The sequence below is a fragment of the Lepidochelys olivacea genome (assembly GCF_965140295.1).
Source record: "Lepidochelys olivacea isolate rLepOli2 genome assembly, chromosome: 4".
In the NCBI taxonomy this organism is placed as follows: Eukaryota; Metazoa; Chordata; order Testudines; family Cheloniidae; genus Lepidochelys; species Lepidochelys olivacea.
In genome coordinates, this window is record NC_140414.1 from 126,463,839 (window position 1) to 126,489,641 (window position 25,803).

The 25,803-nt window shown below is 41.0% G+C and overlaps 1 protein-coding gene across 2 annotated transcripts in view; it reads left to right on the forward strand.

Annotated features, from left to right (window-relative positions):
- Positions 1–25,803, forward strand: part of SH3TC1 (SH3 domain and tetratricopeptide repeats 1) — a 51,168-nt gene that overhangs the window by 17,274 nt on the left and 8,091 nt on the right. For both annotated transcript variants that reach the window (XM_084625859.1, XM_084625860.1), the window contains 9 exons: positions 3,782–3,887; positions 5,662–5,820; positions 6,599–6,776; positions 8,720–8,793; positions 11,882–12,077; positions 13,179–13,312; positions 16,954–16,995; positions 18,642–20,333; positions 21,997–22,177. In XM_084625859.1, the coding sequence (XP_084481985.1) occupies positions 3,782–3,887; positions 5,662–5,820; positions 6,599–6,776; positions 8,720–8,793; positions 11,882–12,077; positions 13,179–13,312; positions 16,954–16,995; positions 18,642–20,333; positions 21,997–22,177 (2,762 nt within the window). The remainder of the gene's footprint in view (positions 1–3,781; positions 3,888–5,661; positions 5,821–6,598; positions 6,777–8,719; positions 8,794–11,881; positions 12,078–13,178; positions 13,313–16,953; positions 16,996–18,641; positions 20,334–21,996; positions 22,178–25,803) is intronic.

The window sequence follows — 25,803 nt, forward strand, 5'->3', positions numbered from 1 at the left end:
CGCCCTTGAATGCGCCACCCAGCTCTGCTTCTCTGCCCCCCGGCTTCCTGCGAATCAGCTGTTCGGTGGGAAGCCTGGGATGGCTGAGAAGCAGGCGGCGGCTTTGCGCTCAGGCCCAGGGAGGCGGAGGTGAACTGGGGCGGGGAGCGGTTCCCCGGCACACCCCCGCCCCCCGTGTTACTGGCTGTGGCACAGGAGGCTCTCCTCGCGGCCCCCCACCCCCGGCCCAGCTCACCTCCGCTCCGCCTCCCTGGGCCTGAGCGCAAAGCCGCTGCCTGCTTCTCAGCCCTCCTTGGCTTCCCGTGCGAACAGCTGATTTGTGGGAAGCCTGGGGTGTGGGGTGGAGAAGCAGAGCGGGGAGGCGCATTCAGGGGAGGAGGTGGAGGCGGAGCAGAGGTGAGCTGGGGCCCGAGGCGGGGCAGGGAGCTGCCGGTGGGTGCACCAAATTTTCCCCTTGGGTGCTCCAGCCCTGGAGCACCTATGGAGTCAGCGCCTAAGACACCACGTTTGGTCGGTTGTTAAATTTAGAAGCCCTTTTAGAATCGGTTGTCCCTCGTGGAACAACCGGTTCTAAAAGGGCTTCTAAATTTAACAACCGGTTCCAATGAACCGGTGCGAACCGGCTCCAGCTCACCACTGCTCCTCACCAAACCTGGATAGGATTGCCCCCAAGTATTGGGATGCTATAGATTTGGGTCCAAACATTTTTACTCAATAGCATCAGTTTCAAAAATGATTGGAATCATCATCATTTCATGTTGGTGGAATGATAACTATTTGATCTTCTGTGGTTGTCTTCTGCATGGTTCATGTTTGCATTATCCATTTTAATATGGATTCCCCGTCTCTCTCACTAACAAGTCAAACACTGAAATCTTCATTACTTAGCACTGAGTTAATAGTATCCATTTCTACATGTTGTTGTCTCTTTCCTGTGCAAGATCTTTTATTACACGTCTGCTATTGTTATTTCTACCGACTTTATAACCTGTTTTCTTGCTAGTCTGTTTTGATGCATGGTTCTTGGGGGCGGGGAAACGACTGTGCACAAATGACTGGATTTTAAGGCACTGCTAGTGTTTAAGAACAGATTTAGGAAAAGGATGGTAAGAAAAGCAAGATTTATAATGCCAAATTTACTTATAAAATGGTGAATTTGTTTTGATATTGAGTAATGCAGGATGCCTAGAGGTTGTGATATTTCAGCCTTTGGAGGCAATTTATTAATAGATTTTGGTCTCAGAAGACTGTAATTCTGTTCTTGTATTAATATTTAATCAGGTGTAGAGACTGGAATACATAGATCTATGTGCAGATGAGGGGGACCATCTGGGAATATGACGCTTCAGTTTTTTAAAGAGACAGCAGCATTTTTTTGTAATCCATTTATGTTATATAAATGAAAAATAACATAAATTGTGTGTAAATTGATGGAATATTTCCCAAGATATTGAAATGAGTAAAATATTACTAATAATACCTAGTTCTCATATTTCAGAGTAGCAGCCGTGTTAGTCTGTATTCGCAAAAAGAAAAGGAGGACTTGTGGCACCTTAGAGACTAACAAATTTATTTGAACATAAGCTTCCGTGAGCTACAGCTCACTTCATGGGATGCATGCAGTGGAAAATACAGTGGGGAGATTTACATACATAGAGAACATGAAACAATGGGTGTTACCATACACACTGTAATGAGAGCGATCACTTAAGGTGAGCTATTACCAGCAGGAGAGTGGGGGGAGGGGGGGAATCTTTTGTAGTGATAATCAAGGTGGGCCATTTCCAGCAGTTGACAAGAATGTCTGAGGAACAGTGGGGTGTGGGAGGGGGGTGGGAATAGACAAGGGGAAATAGTTTTACTTTGTGTAATGACCCATCCACTTCCAGTCTTTATTCAAACCTAAATTAATTGTATCCAGTTTGCAAATTAATTCCAATTCAGCAGTCTCTCGTTGGAGTCTGTTTTTGAAGTTTTTGTTGTTGTTGAAGAACTTCAACTTTTAGGTCTGTAATCTCTTTGGTCACTCGATTACAGACCTAAAAGTTGCAATTCCCTCCCGCCACTCTCTTGCTGGTAATAGCTCACCTTAAGTGATCACTGTCATTACAGTGTGTATGGTAACACCCATTGTTTCATGTTCTCTATGTATATAAATTTCCCCACTGTATTTTCCACTGCATGCATCCCATGAAGTGAGCTGTAGCTCACGAAAGCTTCTGCTCAGATAAATTTGTTAGTCTCTAAGGTGCCACAAGTACTCCTTTTCTTTTAGTTCTCATATAGCACTTTTCACTGGAAGACTTCAAAGCGCTTTTCAAAGGAGGTCAGTACTCTTTTATTAAGGAATAGTGGGTGAAATGTTATCTGGCATAGGTTGTGTTAAACATACCTTTGTGTGGCAGTTTCTTTACAGAATTAATAATCTTTGAATCACAGACATGTAGGACTGGAAGGGTCCTCAATAGGTCATCTAGTCCAGTCCCCTGCACTCAAGGCAGGACTAAGTAATAAGTAGACCATTCCTGACAGGTGTTTGTCTAACCTGTTCATAAAAATCTCCAGTGATGGAGATTCCACAACCTCCCTAGGTAATTTGTTTAAGTGCTTAAGCACCCTGACAGTCAGGCAATTTTTCCTAATGTCCAACCACCACTTTCATAATTAATTATATCATTTAAAAACTTTTTTTTCCCGTAAAACTTACTGCAAATTTGTGACCAGACAAAGCTACTTTGAAGAGTAGACGATTTATTGTGCTCTCCATATTCTGACACATGTTCCATTAAAATCCTGCCTTATTAGAACATTAAGGATGAGCGTGCCACAGTTGGGAAGCAACATAGTAAACTCAACCTTAATTCTCATTCTTGTGCATACACTGTGATAAAAGGTCACTTCCTCTGCTGAGGTTCTAGCCTACAGTTTTAAAACATCTCGTAGTTGAAAGGTAATCGTGCTCTATAATAAGACTGCTGGCTAGAAATTGCTGGAATACTGTATCTCCATTAGCTTATGAGGGGGTCTCCTGCCGGGCTGTGTAGCTCTTACCTTTATAACTGCAGACATGGTTTACATACTGCTCCAACACAGCTTATGAGAAAGAGACCCCAGCCTCGTTCATGCCTTGTCTTATTCATAGTGCACCTTTTATTGTGGGCTTTCACAGTAACTTTTACTCCCCTAAAAGGCACAGATGTAACATTATTAGTTAAGCTTTTAAATGTTCTGTCTCACACACACACACACTCTTTCTCTCTCTCTCTCTCTCATACGCACACAGGATCACATTCCGGTTTCAGTTACACTGGTGTAAATTGTAGTAACTGTTCATTTCTGTCGGCAAAGGGAGCTTAGCTAAATTTTCCGCGAGAAAACAGCAAACGAAAACACTCTTCTGAATTTTACTGTAATGGAATTTTATGGTGGCCAATGTAGCTTTAGAGTATAAATGAGATGAGAAATCTGTCCACAGTATACATTTAGGTGAATGTTTATGACCCAAACAGGTAGCTAAAGGTATTGGGTGAAATCCTGGCCCCAGTGAAGCCAATGGAAGTTTTGCCATTGATGTTAGTGGAGTGTGTATTTTTTCATCTATTCTGTATGTGCAATGTGGATGAATAACTGACACTATGAAGAACCTCAGCTTTTTAATTTTCAGATTTTGTGGATGTGTTTATAGAAACATTTTTCTTGAATTTAATTATTAATATAACTTAATGAATCTATTATTACCTGTAAGAGTATAATGAAATAATGTGTTTGTTTGCTTTGTTAGGAGCTGTCTGCCAGATTGTTGTCTATTCACAGTGACCAAGACCTTATAGTGGTGACATTTAAAACATTTGAAGAAATATGGAAGTTTTTAACCTACTATTCCCTTGGTAAAGCAATTTCATCTGCAGGACTGTTCAATATTTTTGTTGTATTTTTATTGTAGACATAACTTTTTGATTAGCTGGAAACAATTGTTGAAAGGGATTAGCAAGATAAAAGCACTGGTTCTTAATGTATAATTTTGATTGTTTTAAAGCAATACTATCTATCTGCCCCCTCATCTGAGCACCTCAGTCTTTTATATTTTCACAACACCCTTTGAGGTAGGGAAGTACGATTATCCTCATTTTGCAGATGAGGAACAGATAAATGAAATGACTTACCCAAGAGATCTGTGGCAGAACCAGGAATTAAACCCAGGTATCCCATGGCCCAAACTAGAACCCTAAACACTGGACCAAGCCTCCATCTTCCTAATACTGTCTTTCCCAAGGAGAATTAATTATCCTATTAACAGTGGCATCTTAAAGAAAAATTCATTCTTGTCACATAGATAGTATGATTCTAGGGATGATATTCTAGTTCACATGCATGCATAATTATTCAGCTATCTTCCAAAGCAGATATTCTAATATAGGCCTTGCATGTTCTAAACTCTGTAAAATGGTATCATCTCTATGTCCTATTGCACTGAGTGAGAGTTTTAAGATGTAAGGCATACAAGATTCAGAATACAGAAATGATTAGCTATTTGTGTCTGCCAGATTAATCTCTGAGAACACCATGGAGAGTTTTATATAGGAAATTAAGGGCAATTTTTCAAACATGTCCATGTTTTTTCATTGCCTACATTTTTGGGTGCTCAACTTCAGTGATTTAGAACCAAACTTTTAAGAGATGTTGACCACCGCCAAATCCGGCTTAAAGGTGTTAGGCACCGCTGGAATCAGGCTCTAGCTATCTCAAATTTTGACCCTTGAAAATATGGGCCTTAGGCCTGATTCTGAGAGTTGCTGAACACAGGTTGCTTCCATTGACTTTAACTGGAGTTTTGGGAGCTCAGCACCTCTTAGGTGTCTGAAGTTGAGCATCCAATATTGGAGGACAATTTTGACAGTTTGGGACTAAGTAAGTGGTGAGAGAATCCTGCAGGGAAGTATGTCAGAGATGGAAAATCCCATGATGTTTTCCATCTAGAGAACTTCATTTGTAGACATATAATTTTGCTCAGTTTATTCATGATCCTGATGCCAATGTTTTTGCTCTTGAGTCTTGAATTCCACGCAGTTAGGGATGAAAAATGTTAGGAAGAAGTAGGGAACTGATGACAGGACTTGTTGCAGTGGTAGTAAAAGTCTAGTAAGATGAAGAAAGACAAGAGGAGTAGGCACTGCTGGCTAATGGGCTGGCAAGACCTTTGTGAACAGCACGTATCATGAGGCACTGAGCAGCTGATTATGCAAAATACTCTTTGATTAGAACTCTGACATTTCCCCCATCAATATCTGGGCTTCATGGCCTTTTCTTAAATGCATCCCTTACATATTTGCTGCTATTTGCAAATTGCTATTTGTTGGCAGTAGAAATAAATGAAAATCTTAAAATTCACTGCTACTCCTACTGGGCCAGATACTCCGATGAATAAATCAGCATCGATCCATTCATGTCTCTTATGTGTATATCCTTGAGTCTGTCATAGATTCCTCTCGATGTCAATGAGAGTTGTGCATGTGCATTTTGCCAATACTGCAATCCAACAGCAGTTGGACATTGTATTTTAAGCAATAATTTGGATTGTCTGACTGGTAACCACCATTTATTGCCTTTTGGAGAAGTCTCTGTGTTAATTTAATTAAAGAGGCCACCTTAATTTTTTACTAGGTTTTATAAATCACTGCATGGAGAATTTGTTGCTAGATCAGTCTTTCTGGCTCTGTTCCCAAGAAGAGAATGAGGATAAACAAGAAGAAGCTGGAATTGAAGTCGATATAAATGAAGAGTCTCTAAATTTGATGTACAGAGGTCTCTTAATACAGGAAGGTAAGGAAGATTGTATTTGTAAAAGGATAACTATATAGAAACAAGTATAGTCCCCACTGCCCCTTAAAGATTTTGGTTTTGAAAATGTAAGAGTGAAAAGTTGGGGTTTAATCTATTTCCAGTTAAATCAATGGAAGCCTTTCCACTAATTTCACTGGGTTTGAATCAGACACTAACTGCGTCAGAATGTAGACAGAAAGAGAGTTGGAACAAAAACCATAGTATTGTACAAAGTTAGAAGAATCTTGAATCTTTTTAGAAGCATTGGCAGTAAATGGCATAAATAGCTGCAGATCATTTTTTAAAATGTTTTTCTTCTACAAGCCCAGTAAACAAACCTACCTAGGAACGTTAAAAACTTCCAGACTTTAAAAATATGCAGTGACCCAAATTCTGCAACCCTTATTCACACGAGTACTTTCATTGACACCAATGAGTTAGCAAGGACTGCAAAATCACTCCCTGGGGCACTATATCACCAAGTGTGTCTTAAGTCCTTTGATACCTTCTAATGTTACAATTTAAAAGACTTCTACAGTTACTAGTAGTTGTTGACTCTGCTCCACATTTTGCACTATAAATGTCATTTTAGTTTGCATTAAATTCACTCTAATAAAAGTTTAGAATTTAAAAATGTGTTAAAATTGTGATTAAAAATAGTCTTCTGAATTAATATCAATTAAAATGATCATTCTAGATGCTTGTGTTAAAAGCCACATGTGACATTAAAACAATTCAATCTCTGTAAAATATGAAATATATTTTATTTCTTTTTAAGGAACTTTCTTTGTATTATGTCCTGACAACCTCGTAAGAGAGACAACTGCTGCAGACATGGCAGTGAAAGTTTATCAAGAGAACAGAAGAGTTACTGAAGACATCTCTGGTGGATCACTGGGTGAAGACCTGACCACAGTGTCTAAAGCTGCTGCAGAGACTTTGATTCCTTTTCATCAGTAGGCACCTGACTTCAATTTCCTATTTCATATGTATAAGAATGTGTATTTATATACAGACAACTTTAAACTGACAGCATTTTGTAGCTGGCTTTGGAGGGCTCCCTCCTTTATTCAGGAGGTCTACAGATCTCTCACTCATTTCCTTCTTAAGTTCCATACCAAGTCAGATAAATAAGTGCTGATGCCATAGTGCAGTATTAAGGGAGATGGTTTACTATCTTTTGTATTAGATATTAAACCAATGTCCCTTCTTCCTGACTCTGGTGGCTATCCACTTGGATGTTTAAGGATGCAATGGAAATGACCTAGGTTTTGAAAAGCTCTATAGTGGTGTCAAAGATTTTCACTTTCAAAATCCAAAACATGGAAAAAATAGTTTTCACTTACGTCATCTTAGTGGGGAAGGATTGCTGGCCTCTTACATCACTCCAGCTTCTTTGGCAGGTGGCAGTCAAGCTCCTTTTTGCAGTCTCCTTTGGGATCAGCCCAGGGTCACTAATCCCTAAATCCAGGTGAGTGGGATCAGCCTTGGTGCCTAATTTGTGCCAGTGCTGAGCTGCAGCACCTCTAGATTTGGCAATTTATAGCCCTGGCACCTCTGGGCTTGCTGCATCAGTTATGAATGTAAAAAAATTGCTCGAGCCCCGGCACCTCTTTCATTACAAATTAAGCCCTGATCAGCAGAGAACCACTCTAGTGGTGCTGCTGGCCCATAGAAATCTGAGTCTGAAGCAGAGCCCATAAGTTAGTGTCTGTGGTTACTAAGAGATCCCAGGAAATATACCTGAGCCCTAGAAGAAAAGCAGAAATTCTGTGTTTTGTTTTTCCTACTGGCTGAAGGAGCACGCTTAAAATACAGCCGCTTAATCTAGAAAAACAAGTCCAATTAAATCAAAATGGCTTCTGCTGACCCTCCTGAGTGAATGGGTTAGCTGAACCAATCAGCAAAGCAAACCAAATACCATTTCACTTCATTCATATAACCCATCCCAGCTGATACTCACAATATGAAATGTATTAGTAAAAGATACTTGAAACTTTCACAGATAATCGAGCCTATCTTTTCCTTTGACAAAAAAGGGCTTATTATTATTACCATTACTAATTTGCCATGGACTAGGCTGCATTGTGCTAGGCTCTGTACAAACACAGAACAAAACAACAGTCCCTGCCCCTCAAGGCTAGAGAGTTTTACATGAACCACAGCATTTTTACTAGGAGTCCGGTGGCACCTTAAAGACTAACAGATTTATTTGGGCATAAGCTTTCGTGGGTAAAACACCCATGCATCTGAAGAAGTGGTGTTTTACCCACGGAAGCTTATACTCCTTGTTTTTGTGGATACAGACTAACACGGCTACCTCCTGATACTTGACAGCATTTTTACTAAAGCTCTGCAAACTTTAAATCAGGGAAATGCATAAAGTGTTAAATTTCATGTTGAATGTCTTATCACAGCTCTATTATATGACTAAATTAGTCAGTTATTGCTGCTTTGTTAACTTGCCATATTGAATAATTTAATTCTGTGGTCATCAATACCTTTTTGAGGTGGAGCTGGCAAGCAAATATGCATCAAAACAAAATTTCAACCAAGAATTAGGAAAAAATAGTGAAAAATGTTATGATTCCCCCCTGCCCCCTGTTCCCTTTCTTCTTCCAGCTAGCTGTACCTGTAAAGAGTGTTCAACAATTACATGGTTTGCATAATCAAGAAATGGACAGGATATCATTCCATTATATTTCCAGTCTCCTTCAGATTCTATGGTGCTCAGTTACCACACTGATAAATGTCATATATGTATTTAAAGTGGACAAGCAGAAGCACTGAAATCAATAAAAGTTTGAAGAAATAGGAGTTTAGAATATCCCTGCCTCTATTAAAACCTTCTGGAGGTGTTTCAGATACTTATTCCAGTGTCCTTTTTTCCTTCCTCTAGATGGTTTCTTAAAGTATACTCTGATCCTGTTCATTTTGCTAGCAAAATGGAGTCTAAATGCAGCAAGCAAATAGGTAAGAAACTCCATCTAAACTTTTGCATCTAATTTTATAGATATTTAAACGGCATTATATAAATTCCCAGAGCTAGATTTTACAGGGTTTGGTAATGTTTGCACCTTCTCATTTAGCTGTACTAGAATAGCAAAATTGCCATAGCAATTATGGTGCTGTAATATAGGATGGCTGGCATAAATTTCTGCCTACAACTAGATTTAAGCATAGCATATCTACTGAGTGTCTTTCATCCAGAGGTGCTTTACAGGCAATAGCCATGTGTCTAATTAATGTCTAGCAATATGATGTCTAGCATGTGTCTAAACTCTGAAGGTCTATTTTCTTGACTTTTCAATTTTATTTTATTGTTTTGCTCATAAATATTCATTCATACTTCAAGGCACATATATCAAGTAGATATGTAATATATTCCAGTCAAAAGAAATACATTAATAAACTATTCCATAGGTCTGACATTTAAAGTTCGTAAAGAAAAGAAGGAAAATTGGAAATTGAAAGCATTTACATATAATGAACACATGTTCACACACACGGTTCACATATATTTTTGTCTGAAACAGCCACAGCAGCCCATGTACCAGATGATCAGTTATTTTCTGACTATGGTTTATTTTGTTTTCCATTCTTTGACTTATTCCAATCATTATACTTCTAGACTAACATAAAGTCATAGATCTATTTAACAGGTACACCGTGCATGTATTCACATTTATTTACTATAGAACAAATCCTGCTACCCTTAGCTAAAGTATCAGTATCCCCAAAAGACCTGTTTCAGAGTGGTAGCTGTGTTAGTCTGTATCAGCAGAAAGAACGAGGAGGACTTGTGGCACCTTAGAGACTAACCTATTTATTTGAGCATAAGTTTTCGTAGGCTAAAGCCCACTTCATTAGATGCATGTAGTGGAAAATACAGTAGGAAGATACATATATATATATACAGAGAAGATGAAAAAATGGGGTTTGCCATACCAGCTCTAACGAGACCAATCGATTAAGGTGGGCTATTATCAGCAGGAGAAAAAAACTTGTGTGTTGATAATTAGGATGGCCCGTTTCAAACAGTTGACAAGAAGGTGTGAGTAACAGTAGGGGGGAACATTAGCATGGGGAAATAGTTTTTAGTTAGTGTAATGACTCATTCACTCCCAGTCCTTATTCAAGCCTAATTTAATAGTGTCCAGTTTGCAGTTTAATTCCAGTTCTGCCTTTTTTCATTGGAGTCGGTTTTTGAAGTTTTTTTGTTGAATAATTGCGATTTTTAGGTCTGTAATTGAGCGTCCAGGGAGGTTGAAGTGTTCTCCAACTGGTTTTTGAATGTTCTAATTCTTGACGTCTGATTTGTGTCCATTTATGCTTTTGTGTAGAGGCTGTCCGGTTTGGCCAATGTACATGGCAGAGGGACATAGCTGGCACATGTTGGTAGATGTGCAGGTGAACAAGCCTCTGATAGTGTGGCTGATGTGATTAGGCCCTATGATGGTGTCCCCTGAATAGATATGTGGATAGAGTTGGCAATGGTCTTTGCTACAAGGATAGGTTCCTGGGTTAGTGTGTTTGTTATGTGGTGTGTGGTTGCTGGTGAGTATTTGCTCAGTGATTTCAGCTCTTAGTCAGTTCAGTTCTTTGGTGACTTCAGCTTGTAGTAGGGGAGCCTCAGTGCTGGTGCACTATTAGCCCAAAGTGAGCTCAGCAGCCTGTAACTAAACTTCTAATGAAATCAAAATTAGCTCTGATATTCCACAGTGGAGAGAGGAGGAAGTGCAATTAGCATGTAAGGCCCTCACCAAGGGGCCATGCCACCAAGTATTAATACTTGTCCACAGCCTCTCTCCATTCACAGAGTTTTGGAACCCATGACCCTTGCCTAGAGAGTACTACTTAGTTGATGGTGAGTCCCTCCATTATAACAAAAGGCCAAGTACAGTTCCAAGCACAGTTCCCATAATCAGGGTAATAACAAGTTATTCTTCCTGCCCCAATAACAGAGACACTGGGGATCCCACAGCAGCCAAAGTGACCACTTGGGCAGCTATAGCCTCATTCTAGGCGGGGTAGGTGTGCCTATGCAAATGAGATCGGCCCCTGAAGTTCTTTTCCACAACTTGCCACACCTCACCACCAGATGTCAGGGTGGAGCTCATCCTGACACTGCTTACATAGGTAATATCTGAGAATAATAAGAGCACTCACTTGTAATTACTGGATTGATTGGAAGAAAGCAGAAAAGACTTAATTTTAATGTTTGTGTTTGAAATTTGAAATCTTAAAAAAATGTCAGTCAGCTCACGAGCTTTTCAAAAAATGGAGGAAAGAGGGGATTGAATTTTTTAACATCTTTCTAGCTTTTTTTTAAAAAAAAACAATTTTTTGATGTATTAGTTACCACCAGAGCCAATTAGCATCCCTCAGACATGTTTTGGTCAGGGCAGCGTCCAGAAGAACCAATCACTGTTCCAGCCGAAGCAGGAATAAAGGTGATGGGGTGCTTTAACCAAATTTTCCCTAAGAAAACAGCAATCCAAAACACCAAATGCAGCTGTGGTGCATTTAACTCTAAGTAACACACATTTATGATGTTAGATGCATCCCTTTAACAGTGGGCATTGCCGATGTGGGGATATTTAGATTGCAGTCCCATCTCCATTCTTGTTTGGACCATACCAGCTCCTGCTTCCACAGGGTTTACTTATGGGGATTTTCTTTCTATCAAACTCACAAGTGGGTATTGCAAAATCTATTCACCTCTTCTTTTTTTTTTCTAGTCTGTTACAAAAGTAGGTAAATGACCATTATGTTCATCTTTAAAGCAAGTGGAATTTTGAATACATTTTAAATACTGTTTTATATGGGTTGAAGGACTGTGAGATAGATTTGATGCCTTTATACAATACTGTAGTGCTCTAGAAAGCAATTGCTTGCTTCAAAGCATCAAAAAGTAATAAATCTCTCCTCACCATGAGTGCAATTCACAACAATGTCTTTGGCCATAATATTCTCCCTCGTTATGCTGAGTCACCATGATGTTAAATGCTTATGTAGTCATATTTTCAAATTAATGTATCTCCAAAACCTTATTATGCAGCTACGGGATCTTCTGAAGCAGTGATTAGTTATGCAAGTGCTGTGCCTGAAGAGATTAGCTTCCAGAGTGGAGACAAAATTGAAATCATTGGCTACTTCATAGAATGTCTGGAGTGGTTTGTTGGAAGACATATGTTGACGGGACAAATTGGTTTTGTAAAGACCAGCCACGTTAAACCTGACACCTCTGGAACTGAGTAAGTACTATGCATTATATTTTAACCAATGCATTTAAAGGGGCACAGTCAAAAATTTTTTTTAAAGTCTTTTAATATACCTTTTGTTTGTAAAACTCTTACATCTCTTTATGGAGAGAGTTTCCATTGTGTGACATGGAACAAAGAAAACTGTAGCATAAGCTGCTTCTCCTCCATTAGTAACCCAGATCCAAATGTGAGCAGTTCCTGTTGTCCCAGAAGGCACATCGTACCCACTTGATTCAGTCTATTTTTTTCTTGCCTTGGGTCTTTCATTTCAATAGTCTCCATACTCCGTGACCTCCAGTGATCCATATTAGACAGAGGCACCCAAGGCTCAACCAAGGATCACACTGGTACCCTCAGGCCACTGGCAGGTTAACTCCTAACTTTCCTAGGATAGATTGCAAACATTTCTATTCTGAGGTGTATGCAGTCTGTGGGCACTGCAGGCTGTATCATCTTGAACTGAGTGGAGCTCATTGATTCAAACATATGGAGGGTTTGCACATGGAAACAGTATGCTTATAAAACTTGCAGGTGCAATTTTTGAGGCCCATTTGAAAATTTGGCCCTAAAGATTATTGGAAAAGAAATATTGTGATACATGCAATCTTAGCACAGTGAATGACTGTTGTAATAAAATGCTACCATGATACACGAATATTGATAAAACTTCCTTTGATGTGCTTGAAAAAGGATTACCAGCATGCACAATTGGCATTATCAATATACATTTGTATGCACAGTTACCATTATCAATTTTGAACACACCACAATTGATTCTATGATAATGCAAAGATTTTCACCATTTCCTGTAACAAGCACAAAGTATAATAAACCCGTGCGTGGTTTGTTAGCAGGGTTTAAACCTTGGATCTTCAGCTCTGCAGCTGAGACCTATGACACTTGAACTAAAAGAGTTAGTCATTTAGCTGGAAGCAGTAGTAGGCTGATATCCTCTAGTGGGCAAGCTAATAAAGAGGGACAAAGTGCATATTATGTTCGTGTGCTGCATAATCCAAATATACTAATAACGCAAAGGAATAAGATATAAGAAATATGATAGCTGTTATTCAAACTTACTATTCCCTTTTGTAGACAACAAAATCTGGATTTTCTTGATAAGGAAGAGAAATCTTTTTTCGCAAAAGAAAGAAATGTTGTGGAAGAGGATGTGGTGCATTTATTGAAGCAGACATCAAATACAGAAGTTTGCACTGTGTATAGAGTAGGTAAGGATAGGTTCTATTCTTTGAGGGATGGATTCTCTCCTCCAGATGCATGCATAGTTCCCATTACTCCTCAGTTATTTTTGATTTCTTTCTGTATCTCAATGAGACGTTTTCCCCATTTATAGGCATTTTGAATGTTATTGGCAGGTGCATTTATATCACAGAAATTGCATCTGGAAAGTCCTTTTAGATCATCTACACGAATCTCCTGCTGACAAAAGACTGTCACTGCAGGGTATTCACCCAGACTTTTTTGTCCACTTTTGAATGACTCAAACAATGTGGCTCCAACATGCCTCCAAGAAACTTTTTCACAGTTGAATAGATCTTGCAGCTTTAAAATGTTACAGGTTGCTGCATTATAAAAGATGCAATGCATACAGCCAAATACTGTATTGTATTGTTCTCAGTTAAGGTTGAATACTAATGTAAACACACACCTTTATGCTTGAATGAGATTTCAAAGTGTAGAAAAATAGCTATAATATGTCAGTTCAAAGAAATAACATTCTCTTTCTCATAGCAGTGGCATTTTTGATGTAAAGTTATTATCATTATAAAAGCCCTCTCACTTTTCCATACACAGATAGAAACAATAGGGGGCCATTCTCCTCCCACTTTGCTATGAACAAAAATTGTAGGCCATACTGACAAGATGGGGGACTCTATCCTGGGAAGCAGCGACTTTGGAAAAGATTTGGAGGTGGTGGTGGATAATCGGCTGAACATGAGCTCCTGATGTGATGCGGTGGCCAAAAGGGCTAATGCAGTCCTTAGATACATAAACAGGGGAATCTCAAGTAGTAGTAGAGAGGTTATTTTACCTCTGCATTTGTCACTGGTGCAACCACTACTGGAATACTGTGTCCAGTCCTGAAAGGAAATTGGAGACGCTTCAGAGAAAAGCCATGAGAACACATCTTATAGTGTGTTTGGGAAGGGGAGGCTTGTTGCATCTGAGTCCAGTGGTATTATCAGGTGATGGGAGCCTGTGGAGCTGATGGTAGGGGAACCTGGGCCCTCCCTACTCCACTGGACCCTGTGACTGGCAGGTTGGATATACAGCCTGGGGGCGGACGCCACCAAGTCTGTTCCCTGGGTCACTTCGTACCTCAACCTCTGTCCTTCCAAAGTCAAAACAGGGCCTGTTTATGGACTCATAGGGTGCAGGGGAAGGAGAGGTTCTCCCTGACAATGATCCAGAGGCTTTTCTTAAATGGCGGCCTGCCGTTCCTGGTCTCCATGAAGCCTTCAGCAGTGGGGCCTGGTTTGGGTAGTGTGGTACCTCCTGCAGGAGCTAACAGCATAGGACTGTTTGCTTACTCTGTCCACCTTGACTGAGCTCTGCCTCCAATGTGAGCATGCCCAGCAGGTGTGGCTGGATGGGGCCTTCTAGGCCCAAAACTGCTCATTAACACTTGGTTCCACAGGGTGGGGCTTATACATCCCATCACATAGTGATAGATTCAAGGAGCTCAATATATTTAGCATAACAAAGAGACGTTTAAGGTGTGACTTGATTAGTCTATAAGTACCTAAGTGCATAGGTACCGACTCCATGGGTGCTCCAACCCCAGAGCATCCATGGGGAAAAAAATAGCCGGTGCTCAGTGCCCACCAGTCACAGCTGTTTTTCGGTGCTGCCAAACAGCTGTTTGGTGGCTGGGGAGGGGCTTGGGAAAGGGCGGAGAGAGTGAGTGGAGGCCTCAGGGAGGGGGGTGGAGGAAGGCAGGAAGAGTTGGAGCCAGGGTGGGGCCTTGAAGGAGGGGGCAGAGTGAGGGTCAGGCCTTGAGGGAGGGGGAAGAGTGGGGCTGGGAAGAGGCAGAGTGAGGGCGGAGCTTTGAAGGAGGAGGTGGGGCCTCTGGGTGGGTGGAGCACCCCCGGGAAGAAAAAATACTCAGCACCTAGGCCTAGATGGGGAACAAATATTTAATAAAGGGCTCTTCAATCTAGTAAAATAAGGTATAACACGAGGTTGAAGCTAGATAAATTCAGACTGGAAATACGGCATAAATCTTTAATGCTAAGAGTACATAACCACTGGAACAACTTACTAAGGGTGGTGCTGGATTTTCTATCCCGGGCAAATTTAAAATCAAGATTGGATGTTTTTCTAAACGATATGCGTTCGGAATTTTTCTTGGAAAAGTCCTATGGCTTGTGTTAAACACGAGGTCAGACTAGATGATCACAATGGTCCATTCTGGCCTTGGAATCAGTCTCTTAAACTCAATGCCGCAGCTCTCACTGACTTTCGTGGAAATAGGATTAGGCTCCCATTCCCTAAGAACAGCTTCTTATGGTGTTTTTGAAATTGTCCCTTGCTGTGTTTGTCAAACACAACATTTGTCTAAAGAAAAATATCTCTCCTTGACTTTTACTAGGAGTACCATTTACTGAACATGACAGGATTTGCATGACATAAGAATCTGAAAATAATATCCTATTTAATCTGTGGCTCAGGTCCTCAGCTAGTATAAATCAACATAACTTCACTGAAGTCAGTGGAGCTACGTCAATATACACCAGCTGAAGATCTGACACTGTTGTCATCACAGAGTCCATGACCATGGTATAGAATTACTTACACACCCACACAAAATATTATCGCATTTATGCACACACACACACGCAAAATATTATGGCATTTATGCACAAAAGAATCAGAAGGGATGTACAACAAAGCAAATACTGCAAGTACCAGCATAAAGCCATTAATTAACTCCACATGTCATTCTAAATGCCTTCTAAAACAAAAACGTTTCAAACCTGCTTTAACGTGACTTAGCTCCATGAGTCTATATTTTAGACTTTCTGCCATATCCTTCACACTCTTCGCAGCTTTAGCTGGCATTTAGCATGTGAAGGACAGTGAACTCATTCATTATAATGTGAGTAACTGAATTTTATCCGAAACATCAATAGAAGAATATGCAATCAAACAAATTATCCTACAGCAATTGACATAAGCCAGAACTTGTTAAGGAACGAGATACCATTACCAGTTATGGAGGTTGTCTGCAATTGATTGGAAATCCTTTGTGGAAGATTTGATGGTCTGTTCTACATAATATGACCATTCTTAGCTCTTCTTTAGATGTGCTTTGTTAAACACACACACAGCATTTAAATCTGGATTGTGAATATAGCGCTTAGAAAATCTGTGTTATAATGTGTCAACCCAAAAAAACAGTATGTTATACCATTATGCTGCATTCAAGGGGACAGCTTTATATTTTTATACAGTCCCATCATAGAAACCAAAAATATATTCTAATATTACCACTAGATTATATAGATATTGTGTAATGCAACAGCCACCTACTATAATTCCAGGTCAGTTTTACATGTATAGCTGTACATTGCCATATGCTCAGGAAGAGGTACCATTACTCTTAAATATTACGGTTGTTGTGCAGAGAATATGAACGACTGTAATAGTGTAGAAGAAGGGAGTCATAAGCATAGGAGTAGCTCACCAGTGAACTAAGCTTTTTGTTAATGTTTACAAGTTTATATAAATGATCCATTCTTTTTAACGTCCATAACGCACCTGAAATACTGTAGGTAGAAAGGCTTAAATAATCCTGCTGGAGAAAAGACAGAGTATAATTACTGGTACTATTTTCGTTTTCTTTCAGACAGATTAGAAGAATTAGAATTTCAGAACCCTCAAGAACAAGGTAAAATGTATAATATATTTTATATTATTTTTGATCATCTTAGGTCTTTGTTTCTGATCCTATTGTGGGAAAAATTAACAGGATTTCACATTTTAAAATTGTTTCTGTTTGGTATGATTCCCCCCCCCCCCACCTTCTGTGCCTGTTCACAGAAAGGTTGTGTGGATCCCTATTGTTGTTATATGCTCCTTTTCAGATCTCCGTTTTCCCTTGCCATGCATTCCTGCAGTGAATTTCTCTGGCTAGGAAGGCAGAATGTGTTATGTGACACCCATGAAGTGTTCAGAATCTGCTACAAACACTTTCATGCTCTTAGGGTGTGATCATCTAATGAGCATTTTTCCTGATGATGTTTTGTTGTGTCCTTTAATATTATTATTTGTATTCCTGTCACATCTGAGTCCTACATCTTGGATCAGGGTTCAGTTGTGCAAAGCACTGAACACACATAACAATGAGATGGTCTTTCAAGCTTATATTCTAAATATAAAATGGGAATCCTGCTGGATAGTTTTGGGGATGGAGTTCTGTGGGAGTTCACAGAACTTTCTATATGTGCAGCCCCAATGAACAATTGAGTATCAATAAGAGTTTTTTTTCTAATTGACAAAATCTATGGGCAATTCCTCTCCCCTGTGCTAACCCCAACTACTCTGACCAGGGGACTTCCATATCCCGAGTGGCCTACCAAATCCTCCACATAGGTCCCCTCTCTCCCCATCCCCCGAACCATGCTAGTTCCATTGCTGGAGGGTGGAAGGAAGCAGGATTTGGCTTCTTATTTGCGATTGCACCAAACACAGCACAAATCTGACTCATTCTAGACTCATTTTCCATTAATTGAAAAAGGCTCATCACAGAAGCTATAGGCCTGCTACATCTTTAATCTTCCCAGCATACTCCTATGCTCAGAGAAACAAAGAGAGAACACAATATCATTACAGTTGTTAGGATGGCTTTTGATGAATGGGGTTGGTTGGAAAATTTCTATTAATTTTTTTTAGTTGAAAAATTGGGTTTTCAACTAAATGAAAATTTTTGTAGAGTGTTTTCTTTTCTTGAACATTATATATTTTTGTCAGAAAACAAAAGGCCCAAACTGATTTCATTTTATTTTATTTTGAGAGAGAGTGTTTTTGGCAGTTTCCACCTGAAATTTATTTCAATTTGTGGCAGTTTTCAGCAACCAAAACTTGCGGGGAGGGGGGGGAGTTTTTTGGGTTTTTAAAAAAAAGTCAAAATTTTCAATGGGGGAAAACACCCACTTTCCCACTAGCTGTATTTATAACCCTCACACAATTATTCTGTTTCATTGAAGAGTATAAACATTAAACGTCTTCTCAAGGGAAAATGAAAGCTCTGTTTGTTTCAGAGTAACAGCCGTGTTAGTCTGTATTTGCAAAAAGAAAAGGAGTACTTGTGACAACTTAGAGACTAACCAATTTATTTGAGCATAAGCTTTCTAGCTCACGAAAGCTTATGCTCAAATAAATTGGTTAGTCTCTAAGGTGCCACAAGTACTCCAGCTCTATTTGTGTTTCTTTACACCATTGTCTGTCAATTAATTTTGCTTGAATTTCCTGCCCCATAAATCTGTCTATATTCTTGTATTTAGTTGGATCACATAACTTGCTTTTGAATTGCAGAAATGCCACATCCCTCATCTAATACAGACTCCAGTAGAATGAGGGAGATGGTAAAAGAATCCCTTATGAAATGTAAAGATTTCCAGCTCCACTTGAAAGGGACATCTAGTCAAGGAAATGATTTTCCTAGCTCTTCAAATCAGCAGACCTGTGCCTTGGCTGAAGAGCCACGTTTCTGCATACAACAAGATGAAGAAGATCACGGGTCTGGGGTCTTTCAGGCATTATTGTTGTTCTTAAACAGTAAAGAGTATGAGGTGCACTTCAAAAACCTGTACGACTTCTCCTTCCCGTTTCTTAACACCACATTTTATGGCTACACTGGTGAAGAAGAACTGGTTGACTATTTTGGACTGGCAAGGGAGGCAGCAAAGAAAGCAAATCTGCCTTGGGCCCTAACAAGGCTATGCTTTCTCTTGGGTAGACTGTGTGTGAGAAAGCTCAAATTTTCCCAAGCTCGCGTTTATTTTGAAGAAGCCTTAGGAGCTATAAGAGGAGGTTTTAGTGATCTGTATCTTGTAGTTGCTCTTTATACAAATCTAACAGTCATCTACTTGAAACAGAAGAACAAAGGAAAATGTGCTCAGATTTTTGACAAGGTTACTTCCCTGCTTATGGGAATTCCCAACTACATCTGTAGCACTGACATGGAGTCAGACATTCTAAGGTACGCTTTAAAGAGGACAGTACTGAGTCAGAGCAAGCATGCAGAAGCCAGAGCATGCTTCCTCTTGGCAAAACATTACACAAAACTTAAACAGTATGAAGATGCACTACCATTTCTAGAAAGGCTGCAGCTTTTGAATAATGACTTGGATTTACAGAAGAGCTCGCTCTCAGCCGACTGCTATTTTAAACTAGGTGAGTCCTACAATCAAAAATGCTTGCCACACATTGTGCTAAGTTGCATAAAGGTTGCTTCTTCCCAGGGATCCTATACTCTAATGGACTCTTTGAGAAGCATTGATTTAGTCACCAAAAATGCTCCCAAACTCCATAGGCTGAGGAAAGCTGGGCAAATGCTCCCATCCCAAATTGCACCTTATCTCAGACAGGCACTTTCCTCAGCATTTACCAATGAGCAGCAAAAACTATGCAGCACAATTTATCTTAGCTTATCCGAACTCTACAGTCATCACAGACGGTATGGAGAAGCCATTGTTTATATGGAGAAAGTACTGGACTTCAATACTTCTGCCCATGTGGGAGAAACTATTAACCATTTAGTTTCACTTGCTTGGTTATATATTCTTCACAGGCAAAATACTGTCGCTTTGGCCATCCTAAATACCATTGTAGACTCTTCATTGAGTAGTCCTCAGCAGTTAGGTGTTATTTATAATATGACTGCCATTGCTTTGAAGCGAACCAACAACATAAAGCAAGCTGCCGCGAGTTACTACAAGGCTCTGCACGTTTCAGAAGAGGCTGATATGGTACACAACCACGCTGTAGTTCTGGCTAATTTTGGAACTCTCTGCCTGCATTTAGCAGCCAATTGTTTGGCAGAGCACTACTATGTCAAAGCAGTCAAGCTATTCTCTGGACTTCCAAGCTTGGATGGTGGTCACAATTTTACTCAAGTCCTCCTCCAACTGGGACGCTATTATGCTAATGGAACTCATAAGAAAAGAGGACAATTTTATTATGAATGGGCATTATTGGTGGCAATGGAAACAAATCATTTGGAAAGTAAGTACATTTGTTTTTCAAATAAATTTTACTGTACCCTGGGAATTTGGGAATGTTTGCTATCTATATACATTTCAGCTCCTCCTTAAGCAATATTTTTTATTTTTAGTTGATGTGACAGTTATATGAGTGACTCAAAACCCAGAAATCTTGTGTTTACACTGAAAGCATGCATGTGAGAGAGGAGAGGGAGGATGGTCCAGTTGTTAGGCACTAGGCTGACTCAGAAGATATGATTTCAGTTCCCTGCCCTGTCACAGACTTCCTGTGTGACCTTGGAGAAGTCACTTAGCCTCTCTGTGTCTCAGTTTGCCATCTGTGAAATGGGGAGAAAATAGTGGGAAATAGTATTTCCCTATATGGCATATTGAAAACTGTGTTAAAATGCTAAGATATCACTTTAAATCTTAGGAGTTTTCCTAGTCTTGCTTGCAGGCTAGGGGTCTCTGTAGGAAAGCATGCAATCTGTGTCTTTCAGCTATCAGTCTGCAGAGAGCAGCCTCGAGCAAGGTTGGGTGAGTTGTGCCTGACTACCTTATGGAACAGTCTGCTTTCTCTCTCTCTCTCTCTCTCTCTCTCTCTCTGTTTTTTTAGTTCTTGCTTGTTAAAGTTTTGGAAATTAAGAAATAAAGCAATGTTATGTTGCAACCCTCCAGACAAAGTACTATGTGTTTTTATCTAACTTCTCTGTAGGCCATGATCATAATACCCTCCCTCGCAGGGCTGTTGTGAGGATAAAGACGTTAAAGATTGTGTAGAGCTCAGATGCTATGGTAATGAGGATTGTATAAGTACCTTCAATTGATAGGTTGCAAAGTTAGGCATTCAGAAGTTAGGAAATGCCAGAATTAAGGCCTCACAGGTTACTTCAATTCAGGTCCCTTTGTGCATATGCATTATGAGAGGGATAGCTCAGTGGTTTGAGCATTGGCCTGCTAAACCCAGGGTTGTGAGTTCAATCCTTGAGGGGGCCATTTAGGGATCTGGGGCAAAAATTGGGGATTGGTCCTGCTTTGAGCAGGGGGTTGGACTAGATGACCTCCTGAGGTCCCTTCCAACCCTGATATTCTATGATTCTATGAGACCATCTTTAATGATATGATCACATGCTATTTGGCAACGAGAAGTAACTGAGGCAGAGTCCTTGCTCTTTGAATAGTTTTTAGGGCTCTCGGAAATGGTGTAGAAAATGAAAATCTTGACAGAAAGAAACTAGTTCAATAATAAGAGTAAATGAAAAATGCCTGTGTGCCCTGCAGTATCTGGAGTGGAAATGAACTGTGTCGTAAACATGGAGCACATCCATTTTAATTTTAAATTTTTCACTTACTTGATCTACCCAGCTACACTGTTGGTCTTTCTGAATGACACTTCATTGATCGGCAGGCAGAAGATGCAGAAAGAACAATGCTTTTAGCACCTTTTATTCCAGACACTAAGCATGAGTCATCTCTAGTCTTCACTAGTTAAGGCAGAGGGGGATGTGGAGGGTACATCTGCCATGGTACAGGGCTATGTCTGAAAAAGATATTATGTATGACAATGTTCCAGCAATTCCGGGTTACAACAACCCGAGTGAGTTCACTTAAGCCTTGTTTCATTTTTGTTTAAACTAAAGATTCATGTTGAGTGTTCATTTCTATTTCCTAATCTGGTTTCCCAGGTCAGCTCCAAGCTGTTCAGTTGCTGTGTCAATTCTACACTACAGTTGTTCCAGATGAAGCTCAGTGTGTCATTTACAATGAATATCAACTATCCTTGGCTCGGAAAATGTCAGACAAAGTTTTGGAGGGGCAAATTTTGGAAACCATCAGTCAGCTGTATCTCTCTTTAGGCACAGAAAGGTGAGGTCCATTTAAACGACTGATTTTTTGTTTTGTTTTGTACTCATGAGAAGATTTAGCTCTGGAGGCTGAAGTCAGCAGGCTGGGTATTGGCAATGGCAGGACAATCTTCTCCCACACTGTTCTGCCTATATACCTTAGCCTGGAATTGCAGAGTCTGCCTTCGCAGACGAGAGTTTAATTGGTGCGGCTTTTCCAATGACCTCCAGGCCAGATTTTCCAATGCTCAGCACTCATCGTTGGGGCCATCCTCAGCAGCCCCCCACAAGCTGAACTCTTCTGAAAATTTGCCGCATTGGTGTCACTGCTGTGACAATGACCGATGTTAACAAAAGTCACCATCACAGTTAATATGTGGAAACCTTTTCCACTAGAAACTGAACTGAGACTCTCTTGAATGGCTGCATATCCCCACGGTTATCTATCCTTCTGTTATAATACTCTTCCTGTCTGTGGTTTTACATGTATACTGCGGACACCTGCAAAGTTCCGTATTGCCAGTCAGAAGTGATTCAAATATTTTTTGGATGCAGCTATGCTTGGTGCTTCTTTGTTCAGAGTACATCACCCTGAGTGTTGACCACAGGACATCAGGATCAAACTTCTCACTTTATTGTCTGCATTAGTGATTCTGGTGCTCCAGTTACCTGAAACTTGAAATCAGATGCCACTGATAGAGTGGGTTATTACACTTCCTGGGTTTGTATCAGGCTTGCATCCCCAGTGAAATGAGTGTAATGTCACAAGCCTAATTGTGAGAGGACATCTAGAAAAACTATTTTATTTAGGGGCAAATCCTGTCCCCTTCTCTGTGGCTGTTGATGGCCTTTGAGCAGCAGAACCAGCATAGTTCCACTGCGCAAGTGTGGGAGGCTGGATCCAAGTGAGTCATGCAGCCCTGGCAAAGGATAGTCCTCTTACACATATATCCCCTAGGTAGTAGCACAGAGGAGCCAGGAGAGAGGTGAGTGTGGGCAAGCCAGGGGCTGAGCTAAGGATCTGCCTATGTGAGGAGCCTTCCATTCCCTCACTGGGGGAGAAGCCATGTAAGTGCTCCACATCAGTCACTGGGAAAAAATAACCACTGCAGAGTGTCTACATGGCTGCGCTGTGGCCTGTGGAGACTAATTCCTTTCCCTACCTCCCTCTTTATCTCCACAGCACCTGGCCAGCTGTATTTGGTCCTGAGTTATATGTGAAGGGTCCACATAATAAAACCACAGCAAAACATAGTGCAATTAGCTGTCTGTACCAAGGAAAGCCTCAATTCCTAGAAGGCATGGCTGGTCAGAACTGACATGAATAGATAAAATATGTGGACACTTGTATAGTGCCAGGTTTTGGCCACTGCCATCTAGCTTTCATTTCCAGGAGCTTCACATTCTTCTCCTGGGGGCAATCTGTGCCAAAAAATTAAAAATTCTGTGCACAATATTTTAAAATTCTGCAAATTTTATTTATTAAAATAACACTACATAATCACACCAGTTTCAATTATTGTGGTAATTTATTTCAAAATATCAGCAAGTATGTCTGTAACAATATGGACATAAACAACAAATTTCCCCAGGAATAGAGAGTTAAAGAAACCCCTATGACATCCCAGTTCCTGTTTCTCTGCTGTTCCTCCCCCCCCCCACCCCGAGCCCAGGGATCCAGAGGGAGAAACAGCCTGATGCTCAGTCCCAGGCTTGCATGGAGTTTCCTAAGTACTGCCCTGTCCTTTCCTCAGGGCATGCTAGGGACTGCAGCTGCTAGGAATCCTCTAACTCAGTGGTTTTCAAACTTTTTTTCTGGTGACCCAGTTGAAGAAAATTGTTGATGCCTGTGACAAAACGGAGCTGGAGATGAGGGGTTTGGAGTGTGGGAGGGGCTCAGGGATGGGACAGAGGGTTGGGATGCAGGGGTGAGGGCTGTGGGGTGTGGCCGGGAATGAGGGGTTCATGGTGTGGGAGGGGGTTCTGGGCTGGGGCAGGGGGGTGGGGGGTGGGAGGGGGTCAGGGCTCTGGGCTGGGGATGAGGGGTTTGGGGTACAGGAGGGGCTCCGGGTTTGGGGGGGCTCAGGGCTGGGGCAGGGGATTGCGATACAGGTTTACCTCGGGCGGCTCCTAGTCAACGGCGCAGCAGGGGTGCTAAGGCAGGCTTCCTGCCTGTCCTGGCACCGTGGACCACACTGTGTCTGGAAGTGGCCAGCAGCAGGTCTGGCTCCTAGGCGGAGGTGTGCAAGCAGCTCCGTGTGGCTCTCGCCCACAGGCACCGCCCCCCGCTCCCATTGGCCGTTTCCCAGCCAATGGGAGTGTGGAGCCAGTGCTCGGGGTGGGGGCAGCATGTGGAGCCCTGTGGCCCCCCCGCCTAGGAGCTGGACCTGCTGCTGGCCGCTTCTGGGGTGCAGTGCGGTGTCAGAACAGGTGAGAACTAGCTTGCCTTAGCCAGGCAGCACCACCGACGGGACTTTCAACGGCCCAGTTGGTAGTCCTGACCAGAGCTGCTGCAACCCAGTGCCTTCCATTCCGCAACCCAGTACTGGGTCGCGACCCACAGTTTGAAAACCACTGATCTAGCTCCCTCTCCTTCCCCCCAGCCGAGTCCAGTGGCCCCTCATGGTGGCTAACAGCATTGCAGCCCATTTCTGTGGGAGGAAGGAAATTCTGTGCACACAATGTTAATTTCTGCAAAATTCTGCATTGTGTAGTGGCGCTGAATTCCCCCAGGAGTAATATTCATTTGGCTTAACTAAAGAAAAAACAAAGGAGCTGACTGCAAGAGTCTATCTACAGCTATAATAATTAAAAGTGTTTTACCCAGGGGCTCGGAGGAAGAGGTAGGCTGTGCACATGTCACTTGCTGAGCAATTGTTCAGTGATTTTGAGATCTGTGCTGGATGCATTGTCTGGATGTTTCTTCCCCTCCATTTTGATTCCTCTGATTAGGATTATTTCATCTCAGATTAAGTGGAGGTCATTTATTTGAGACTCTAGAATGCTTTAAACCAAGCTTGGTCAAGAAGGTTTTTCATAGGATTGGAGCCCTATGCAGTTTATGGCATGTCTTTATACTCCTTGAAAAGACATTTGATTAGCAGGGTATGTATTGTTAAAGCATTGCTAATATTTGGGATCCTCTTTGCGGTTTGAATAGTTTGTGTTAAGGATTCATTGTAATACCATGTAGTTCTTAATGTATTATTTGATATGCTTATGCTGTGTGTTCAGGGGAAAGGATATATTGGGAATGAATGTGGTCAGGATGACTGGATGACTGCTTCTGTAATTTGAGCATATTCTCATGTGACTTCCTGAGAAAGATCACTTACACATCTAGTGAAAAGTGTTACGTTGATATTTATGAGCACAAATGATCAGAATCTAGGTTATACTTCTCATCAGAAAGACATCTCTTTCAAGAGCAGTGTCCTAGCACTGACTCCAAGGGAAGAGTGCCGTCTACTGAGTTAGTAACATCAGCTTAAGAAGCACCTGGGTTTTCTTCAGAGGTCTTTCACACAGGTACTGATCAGGCCTAACCTTGCTTAGATTACAGCTCAAGGTGATATAGTGAGAACAGGTTTATTTTTTGTGACTTAATGCGCCATCTGGAAAGAAAATAACTTGTTTATGCACCATAAT